This window comes from Pagrus major, chromosome 19 (genome assembly GCF_040436345.1).
Source record: "Pagrus major chromosome 19, Pma_NU_1.0".
In the NCBI taxonomy this organism is placed as follows: domain Eukaryota; kingdom Metazoa; phylum Chordata; class Actinopteri; order Spariformes; family Sparidae; genus Pagrus; species Pagrus major.
In genome coordinates, this window is record NC_133233.1 from 10053985 (window position 1) to 10064509 (window position 10525).

The following is a 10525-nucleotide window of genomic DNA, read 5'->3' on the forward strand; positions in this document are numbered from 1 at the left end:
CAAAATGTATTCACTCCAGATCCTTGCAAACATGGCAGTCTCTTTTAATTATAAAGTGATAGATACAGTAAGTGGTTCCTTAAAAATCTGAATGTTAACTAAATTAAATTGGTCAAATTTGTTTCAAAAATTAAAACATCAAAGCAATAAAATGCTGCTGATAGGCACAAATACAATTTTACAATGACAAACAAGTATCTTATACCACAGAGACATTTGGATGACTCATAAAATACACACATACCACTTAAACAAATGAAAAGCAACTCTCTTATCTCACGTCAAACACAGCCTGTATGTTTGCCTGATTAAATCAGCCACCAATTGTATGAAAACTCTACTCTATGCTACATTTTGGGCTACATAACAACAAACTACAAACAACTGACCGACTACACAACAGTCCAGCCGGTCAAACTCATTTCAACCGACTGTCTTACCTCCATGTTGAATCGACCACCAGTCTACATCTGACTAGTACGCACAGAGAAGTTAAAAAGGCACCGTGAAAACAATGTGTTCGAAGGGCTGCATTTGACAGCCCGCCTCAAGAGCTGCTGCTCATTTCTCTAGACATCTGAAAGACGAGGAAACCAAACACTTGACTGTCTGTCACTCCTTTTCCGCGCCTGGCGCCCGTTCAAAACCAATAGTTCGCCACAGTGACGTTAACCGCCTGACCGTTCTGTCAGCACCGCATGTCAACACACTTTTTAAATTAGCAAACAACAGGCAGCCCTTATGAATTCAAAGCTGCTTAGTTGTGGCACTAAAACCAGCAGTGCAGTCGGGCTAATAATGACAGCATTGAAAGTGTAGAAGAAAATGCATTCTGTGTGTTATGTATGGCTTTTTAAAGCTTCCTGTGTGTGCAGTGCTGTGGGGGGTAGAGTAGGTACATGAACAGAGCCAGCATGTCTTGGCAATAGACAAAAAGGGCTGCTGAAAAGACTAATCAGACCTGGACAAGCGGCCTATATTAAAACTTGATGAGACAACAGACAAGTGCAAGCTGAGCTCTAGTTTAGTGGTTGATAATTCAAGGACATTATCAAGCAGAGAAAGTAAATGCTAAAGGACTGCCATGGCCAAAACTAAGTCTGGGGAATACTAACATAACCAAGCATCATATTATTTCAGACTGAATACTTTGATCCAAAATCTGGATCATGAGAAAGGCACAGACACAGTTTCGTCTTTCAAGCTCCCACGACAGAAACACATGATTATACAAACTAAAACACATCGTCACACACATCTGAGAGATAAGAGATCAATAAAGTCATTAAACAGCCAACTCTCAAATGTTACCAAACAGGATGTTCTTGATACAACAGTAATAAAGCTTTTATTTATATTTCAGCAGTGAAGAAGCTCAACAGTTTGCTGCTGGTTTGCATCAGGAAAGGACTGCTCGTGTAAAAGGCTTATGGTCTTCCCATTTTTGGAAGAGATAAATCAATCCTAGCTCCAATTTAAATAACCTGTTTGGACAAAGTTAATCACTAACTCGATGGCTGTGATCACAGTAGCTTCCTTTGTTTTAACAAAACTGAATCAGTAACCAATGTGCACATCCAAACCAGGCACTTCATAAAAGGTTTGGTGAATGTCAAGTCAAGTCTACTCAACACTAACACGTTGAAGTTTCATCCAAAGTAAGATCCTGTAGCTACGTAAACAACACATTTTTCCTGTGTGATAAAACCTCATTTTAGAAACACATTTTAGCATGGAGCTGTAGATGTTGCAACACCAGGTGGAAAATAAAAGCAATGCTGCTCAACCGGCTGGTACTGTGCTCTCATGAGTGAGAGCCTCACACCACAACAGAGAGACAATCAAAATGCTTATTAAGAAAAAAGAACTTTGTGATGTGTATTATTTGAGACAATCCACAAAAAACTCTGTGGGTCATGCTTAATAAATACGGTATTACATCTTTTATGAGCTGAATGTTTACCACTCTGCACCTGTCAGAGTGTGTGTGTGACTGTGTGAGAGAGAGAGAGAGAGAGAGAGAGAGAGAGAGAGAGAGATATGAACAAAAGCATGTACGTGTGTCTCCCTCACCTGTCCCTCCAGCATGTCTCCTCTTTGGATGCCTGGCGGCCTCTCCTCTGTGCTGTTGGTGCGCCTGATAGATAAACTGTGAGCCTTACGCTTCTGCTTGGGGTGACGGGCAGCTGAGGCAGAGCCGCTGCTGCTTCCACCCTCCACAGGCATCCCTCCTACCTCTTGGGTGGCCCTGCCCCCCCTGCTCACCTATTACCTGAGAATCAGGTAAACAAAGGCCAGGCTGGCTTTGCTCGCTAGTTAGCCGGTGGCTGAATTAGGTTGGTCTGCTATCACCACCTGCCTGCAGGTAAAAAAAAAAAAAAAAAAAAAGTAGGAAGGAAGTGAAGTGGAGTTCAGGTTCACAGCCATTGCAGGAACTGCTCAAGTTGAAAGGTAGCAACACAAACTAATAAATATAGATAAAGGCCTGTTCATATTTGTGAATGCTTGTTGGTGCAGTCTGCTGCTCTAAAATAACATAATTCAAAGCTCCATTACACAGTTAATTCAAGTTAAATAGTGGGAATAAAAGCTAATAAACCCACAAAATCAGACATTCTGTGGAATATAAAACAGTTCCTTGTTAAACTGTGTGTCATGTAAATTTAGTCTGTAATAAACCTGCGTGTGCCACGAGGCGTTCAGACATTAAATTCACTATGTTTGTTTTTTTTAAGTTCAGCTTCCAGGCCTTCCTTTGCTATGGGAACGACACTTATTTTGATGGCGTAGTTCAGTAATTAACGTCAGGGGCAGCTTGCATAACAATATCCTCCGGCGTCATACAGTTAACTACAGGCTTAACGCCGATAGTGGATGTACGACATGCGTGAGCACAACACACGTGAATTTAATTATGCCCCAATAGCAACCTAACGTGCTAAATTTCGCTTGCATGATTAATATTCGCCGTTACTTTCGTGACTTGTGCCCCCATCACCGAAATTATTCTGAGTTATGCGACACAGGAAGGTCACTCACCGCTGTCACTGCCTCAACGGAGTCATACTTGGCTGGGAGGTCTAGAAATCAGCTAACGTTACACGCTAGTGCAAGCTAGCTGCCACATAGCTTATCACCTTCATTGCGGCACCCAACATAACACAGCAGCTGATATAAAATAATGTGAACACGTCAATGTATTTCTCTCTACATGCTGTCGGCGTACGACTTTGCCGGTGGACAGTAATGACACGTTAATATTTCACAGGTATCACAATTTCAATCCAAATTTTTGACACATCACGCATTTTATTGGTACACCGACTTCCGCATCACGTGGTTTGTGTTTGCACTTTCTAAGCCAATGGGCTAACACAGCCATACTAACACAGCCAATGAAAAAGCGTGACCTCAGAGGGAGGGAGTAAATGCTAGGTTGTTCGGCCACAGCATTCAGCTCTAAAATATCGTCGTAAACAAACTCAAAATACGTCGTTTATCTTCTTGAACTGCAGATTATTTTGTAAGTAACTGAACGTTTTATCCATTTCCCTGTAGGTTGTATATGTAGCAGACAATGCATACTTATATATCCAGTTGTCAGGCCTGGGTGGTGCGGGCTGTTCTGTGCAGTGGTCTGATGGCGTGTTGACAGTCGGTGTTAAGAGGAAAACACGTAGTGGAGCCACTGGAACTGGACTATAAGAGCTATCATTATCACTCCATGCTTTCATTTTAATGCATCAGTGATAGCTAATAATATATTAATATGTACAATAGTAGATCACTCCCAGGAGCCATTTTACTGCATTGAATACTTACTTTTTATACATTAAGTACACTGCTGATAACACGTACACGCTCTTACTTGAGTTAACTTGTAGCACACAGTAAATGTATTTTTGCAGTAAAATATGATACTTTTACTTACAGATGTACAGATATGTATACATCTTTCATCACAAAATAGTACCTCTTAATTGTGAAACTGATGGAAATCAATGGTTGCTTGCAAAGCAATAAAACATTCAACGCCAAACGAGATGGGTTACTTTGTTTGACATTAATCCAGTGCTTCAACAATTAGGAAGTTAATTCATCAATTAACAAAACAATGTGACCACAATCTGGATGATTCATTAACTGGTTAACTCATTTATCAAACAAAAATTTAATTTGTATGACTTGCTAGTCCCATATGCATTTTTTTTTCTTTTTTCTTTTTTTTACACAGATTTAAATTGAATACTTTTGAGTTTTTGAGTGTTTGCGGAACAGATCAAGCAATTTCAAGATGGTACTTGGGGGTCTTGGAGACTCTGCTTTTTTGCCTTTTTAAATTTTGTCTTTTTTTTCTTTACATTTTCTAGATCAAACAAATTCGATTAATTGTGCAGCCCTAAGTGATAGAGGCAGACATAATAATTACCTAAAGTGCACAGTTAAGCATATGTTTAAGGGTTCAAAGGTGCACTATGTAGTTTTGGGGAAAGACATTTTAATCTTTTGATTCGAACTTCATTGATTGTTTTCTTTATGCCTAAACAAACTGAATACACAACCTCTCTTCGTTTTCATGACTGAATAAACAAACTTAAAGGACAACACAATTTCATACTGTTATACTTTGTATTTGGCAGATCCTGCCATCTTTCAAGCTTCAAACACTGCTCTGGGGACTTTATTTTCCTCTGAGAACAGCTTGTTTATTCAGTTATGGAAAAAATAAATACTTTCGAGTTTGTATTATTACCTCAACAATATTATAAATATTAAAATTCTGAGTTTGAATTTTCTAAACTACATAGTGCCCCTTTAATGGGTTGAAAGCACTTCAGGCTTTCAGTCCCCAGGTATTAGCAGCAGCCACTGTATCTTCCGAACCTGACTGCATGAACTCCTGTCCGGGCCTTACCAACACCCACAGCTTCAGTCCTTGTGATTGGCTTCCTGTTTTGGTCAGGCGATGGTGCGGGGTGTGTGGGCGGTGCTCCGGATGGTGTCCTGCGAGGGAGCGTCCGTGCTGAAGTCAAACGTACCTGGCAGAGCTGCTGTACTCCGGCACAGACAGAACCGCTCAGTCGTTACTAACTGCTGCAGAACTATATTCAGGTAAGACAGGGCTCTGTGGGTTTCTGAGCACGCTACAAGTCATGGCTTGAGGTTAAAGACAGGGGCAGAGATAAGCCTATTGACCATTAAGCTGAGTGTTGTCTGTGCTAATGATAGCTGAGCGGCAGTGAAGGCTGTCTCTTACTGAAAGGTAGTCAAGTCAAATTCTACAAGAGTAAGTGTTCCACGTGCTGTGGCTTTGCGTCTCGGTTAAAATGCGCAATTTCAGAATAGCAGCCCAAAGGCCGAATATACTCTCTTTAATTCGGCATACATCAGCTAAAGCAAGCTGCATCTAATGCAATATTAATATAACATGCTAATGTTGTAAACTTTGTAGCCAACAAGCCCACAATTACAGGCTGTGGCATCAAGTGGAATATCTCAAAATAAGCAATGAAACAAATAGGTCATTAGCAGTACTCTAAAATAACTTTTGACGGTTAATTGGTTTTGTCATTTATTTAGGAAAGCTTATCAGAAAGTATTTTTTGTCATTGTACATTGTATGTTTGGGTTTTGTACTTTTGGTCACACAAAAACAGCAAATTGAAGTAGGGGTCGACCGATGTGGCTTTTTCAGGACCGATACTGATTATCGTAAATCAAGGAGACTGAAAACTGATATTTGGGGCTGATGTTCATTTACAGTGAAAATTAAACTCTCTGTGTCAAACAACCAGTGATGAAGTTAAGTTTAATTTACTCAAGTACTGCTCTTAAGTAAAAGTTTTTAGGAACTTTACTTGAGTATTTCCATTTTCTGCCACTTCATACTTCCTCTCCACTACATTTATTTGATGCATTTAGTTACTAGTTATTTTGCAGATTCATTGTTACATGTTTCCAATTACACATTGTTGTGGACGGTGCGAGAGGATGTTGCATCAGAGCCAAAGTAGCACATATTTAAGGTAAGATAGGAGGCAGACACAATATTAACAGCATCTCACAGTCTTCCTCAGCAAGTTGACTTTGCTCTTCATCTTCTACAAACTTGAAAACTAAAAAAAAGACGTGGGATTATTTCGTCAAATGCTACCTGCTGTGTTTAGGATGTCATTTTTAAAGTGCACAGCTTCTGTTTTCGATGTGAATCCACACTAAACTATCCACTGTTATCTGCCTGCATCTCCTCACAGTGAGGCCAGACACCTGCAGTCTGCGATCAGAATGCCTGAGATAACCACAGATCACCTGGACGAGAAGCAGGTTAAGCTGCTGGCTGAGATGTGCATCCTCATCGACGAGGACGACCACAAGATCGGAGCAGACACAAAGAAGAACTGCCACCTCAACTCCAACATCGACAAAGGTACCAGTGTACCATGTTTAACTGTCATGCCTTTAGTAGATATCGTTTCAATTTTCAGATTTGTACTCACGGTAAATCTTTTTTTTTTGTTGTTGTTGTACCAGGTTTACTACACAGAGCTTTCAGTGTCTTCATCTTCAACAGTGAAGAGAAGCTGCTCTTACAACAGCGGTCAGATGCCAAAATCACTTTTCCAGGTCGGTGACAAATCCTTCACCTATTTCTATTCCTCCTGCTGCTCTTGTGATCCACTAGGTTACAATTAGTGTCACATGTACCGTAACAAACTTGGTTGCCAATGTTATCTCATGGACGAGGTCATAAGATAACATTACAGGCAATGTCCAGGGCTGCCCAACCTGTGGCCTGCACTGGACATTTGCCCATCCCTGGACATTTGCGGAAAAATAAATAAAAGATATATTATATAAGCATATCACTGTTTATACTGTTTGAATTTTTTGTCCGTCAATTAAGGGAATTGAAGGGATTGAGCTCTTTCCTGTTTGAGCACACATTCATAGTCAAATAACTGATAAGCAGTGGACTAGTCTGACTCACCAGATGTAGACTGTTGGTATAAGCCTGCCATTAGGTAGCCAGTGGTAGGTTGCATTTTCCCATTTTACAAATCATATTTGCTATGGGGAATATCAACATCCACCTCTGAGTTAGCAGCCTACAAGCTGAAAATGACAAGTTATCCTAACCTTTACCTGCTAATGGTACAAATGTAAACAAGCTAGCATATGTCATGATTTCTTTTGCAGCGATTCAGCCATTTTAAGCCAGTGACAAAATTTTTCAGTGGCACTGTCGCTGCATCCTTGATTTAGCTCAGCTGAATACGATTGTGATTGGCTTAAAGAAATGCAAAGCCAGGCTACGCAAGAGTGGACCAAAATAATTGTGATAGTCAATTACTTTGTCCTACATTAAGCAAATATAGAATCTTCTGAAGGTTGACTATTTTCAGGTTATGTCTGTCTTTGGGTCAGACAAAACCAGCAATTTAAAGATTTCCCAATGGGTACTGGGAACTTCTTATTGGAAACACTATTATTACGTTTTGGCAATGTGTTCAACCACCACTGTCTGTGTGTGTCTGTGTGTGTGTTCAGGCTGTTTCACAAACACGTGCTGCAGTCATCCTCTACATATAGACAGTGAGCTGGAGGAAAAGGATGCAATAGGAGTGAGGAGAGCTGCTCAGAGGAGACTCAAAGCTGAATTGGGTATCCCCATGGAACAGGTATACCATGTGTGTGTCTATGTGAGTGTGTGTGTTTGTTGTGGTCCTGCCTTCTGCATTTAATGTAAGAGGATTATTGAGGACTGCAGAGAATCTTTCCTTCTGTCTGATCTCCTCTTCCTTCCCGTTGCTTCTCAGGTGACACCTGATGAAATGACGTACCTAACAAGGATCCATTACAAAGCCCAGTCAGATGGTGTGTGGGGCGAGCACGAGATCGACTACATCCTCTTCATGCAGAAGGTAGCACTGTAATGTCTGTTGGACTTGGAGTTGAGTTACATTAGGATACATGTGATGTCTATCCAGCTACTGTTTATGTCACTACATTCAAGTCACAAAGCAAAACATCAGTTGTTCTGAAAACCAAATACCCAACTGCCTTTGGAATGACATCCCCTTACTTGTTTAGGTTAACACATGGACGTATGCCATCGAAAACACCCTCGGAATAGTATGTGTTGGTAATTAGTTGTCTGGGATTTTCAAAGATGGACAGGTATTTATGTTTCAGGAAACTGTATGCTTAAACCTGCACTGACTGTGACAAGCTGTAAACACAACGCTGACATATAGTCACTTTTCAAGCTGATATGGTGAACTTGAACAGTTGCTTATTCACACATTCAGCTTATAAGGAGCAACATTATCACGATTTGGAGCAGTGTTTGTGCTCACCTGACGAATCTAAAGCCCCGTTTACACAGGACTAGTATTACCTGGGGAATTCAAGTTATTCCCATAACATGTTATTACTGCAGAGGTTGTTTGTGATCTTAATCCTATGCAAATCTGCACTGTCTGTAATTAAAGTAAACCTCCCACATTACCGACCACATTTCACCAAACACAGAGTAAATGTGTCCTGTGTTAATTGGTATCTCTTTTGTCTGGGGTCGTAAATGGTCAAAAAATGGTCAAAACAACTACAAGGTAATACTGAAAAGGGTTTAAGTCCAATATTCACTCTCTTTTAGCTCTGTTTTTGGTCTCCACTATCAGAAATATCAGATTCCTTAGCTGCTGAATTCTCCAATGTTCAAAGTTTATAACTTTGTCTTAAAAACATTGACGTTGTAGGACGTTAAAAGAAAAACAGTGAGTTACAAGACACAAAATGCTCTTTAGAGCTGACCGAAACAAAATGTAAAACATTGATTATGCCTGCTTTAACTTTTAACTTTTAGCTACAACGAGCAGCTAGTGTAAGTAACTCAGTTAGTCCTAAATATTTCCACATACCTCACGGCAGCTGGTGTTGCAGTGCATATTTATCTCAGCCGATAATGCAGGCTGATGTTTACAGAGATACTTTTTCTAATCTTTAACTCGCTTTTGCCCGGGGAAATCACTGTCTTTAAGGCATGAATTACAAATACGTATTCTGCATTAAAACTTGAATAAAGCTTGATTGAATTAGTTGTCATGGATCCCTGCAATGGTTGCTGACACTTGACTATGTAGGTACTGTATCAGTGTAATTATCAGCCTGTCCACTACTGATAGAATACCATGATGTGATTCTATTTCTGTGCATATGATTCAAAGCACATCTGCAAAATCCAATATAGTTATATCGTGATGAGTCTCAACACTTATTCCAGTGTGTATTTGGATTGTACTTGTCTTTGTCCCTGCATTATGTCTATCAGCCTTATATACTATTGTCTTTTTTATGTCTCTCCAAAGAACGTGGAGTTGAGTCCAGACCCCAACGAGATCAAAAGCCACTGTTACGTGAGCAAGGAGGAGCTGAAGGAGATGTTGGAGAAGGCCAAGCGTAAGGAGCTGGAGATCACACCCTGGTTCAGCCTCATTGCAGAGACATTCCTCTTTAAGTGGTGGGACAACCTGCAGAACCTCAAGCAGTTCATGGATCATAACAAGATCCACCGCATGTAACCACAAACCAGGATCAGGTTCCACCTCCAGTCATTTCAGTCCTTTGGTTATAGTTGCCTGACATAAGCACAGCTGAGCTGCTAGAAACCTCTCTGATGTCAAGTAATAAGCATCACTGGCTACTTTTGTCGAGGTGGTAGTAGTAAGAGTACGACCTCAACACGCTGAGAATGTTTAAGTCTTGCTTGAGAGGTTAACAATAGGTTTATAGCTCCGAGTTGCATTCATCTACACACTAAAGGCAGATAGAGCTGATAGGCTGACGCTTCTCATTCTTTAAGAAAACACAAACATCTGTTAGTCAATTCTGATAAGCTGCACACTGGATTTACTGACTGAACAGAAGACGTTAAGCATCTTATTATAAGGTAGAAAACTGAAGAGAATAGCCTATTTTTATATAAAAACTTAAAGTGCCTGAGGACAGGTCATTAGGTCGGGATGAATAGTATCTCCAAATACAGATGTGATGTCACAACAATCACCATCACTCTATATATTGTTAACAATGATATCTGTGAACAAGCTGTATCTTTGTACCCTTTTCCACAATAAAGTATTTGATTGTGGTCTTTGGCCGTCATTTTTTGCATTGAAGGGATAGAAAGTTGTGGCAGAATGTAAAAAAAAAACATCTTGAAATCTTTTAGACCATATTCTCAGGGACTGTTGGTTCCTCTGTGAACATTTACACAGAAGAAAAGTTGGTTTTAATTATAAAGATGGCTATGAAGGTAAAATGGTTGTAGGCATTCATGTTCATTTGAAACAGGATACATTTTAACCATGTCGAACATCAGTGGTTAAAGATCCCCAAACCCTTGTCTAAAATTCCTAATTATTATGTTTGTATCACTTTGTCATTTGAGATAATAATATCCCAAATGTTAAGTTCCATCATGATATACAGTAAATATGTCACCTCATTCAGTAATGATTGGGCT

General features: G+C 40.0%; 2 protein-coding genes across 3 annotated transcripts in view; one reads left to right on the forward strand and one right to left on the reverse strand.

Moving 5' to 3' along the window:
- Positions 1-3654, reverse strand: part of LOC141014193 (WD repeat-containing protein 37-like) — a 23873-nt gene extending 20219 nt beyond the window's left edge. Inside the window, exons 1-2 of one of the 2 annotated variants that reach the window (XM_073487881.1) lie at positions 3586-3654; positions 2074-2359 (exon numbers count right to left, since the gene is read on the reverse strand). In XM_073487881.1, coding sequence (XP_073343982.1) covers positions 2074-2226 — 153 coding nt within the window. In that variant the 5' untranslated portion in view covers positions 2227-2359; positions 3586-3654. Of the gene's footprint in view, positions 1-440; positions 507-2073; positions 2360-3585 lie in introns of those variants that run through there. The other variant, XM_073487882.1, reaches the window with a different exon arrangement.
- Positions 3424-10150, forward strand: idi1 (isopentenyl-diphosphate delta isomerase 1). The gene is made up of 7 exons (XM_073487883.1): positions 3424-3523; positions 4964-5112; positions 6255-6427; positions 6532-6624; positions 7549-7679; positions 7818-7922; positions 9369-10150. Exons 2-7 carry the CDS (start codon positions 4967-4969, stop codon positions 9579-9581), a joined length of 861 nt encoding a protein of 286 aa, XP_073343984.1. The 5' UTR covers positions 3424-3523; positions 4964-4966; the 3' UTR covers positions 9582-10150.
- The last annotated feature ends 375 nt before the right edge of the window (positions 10151-10525 follow it).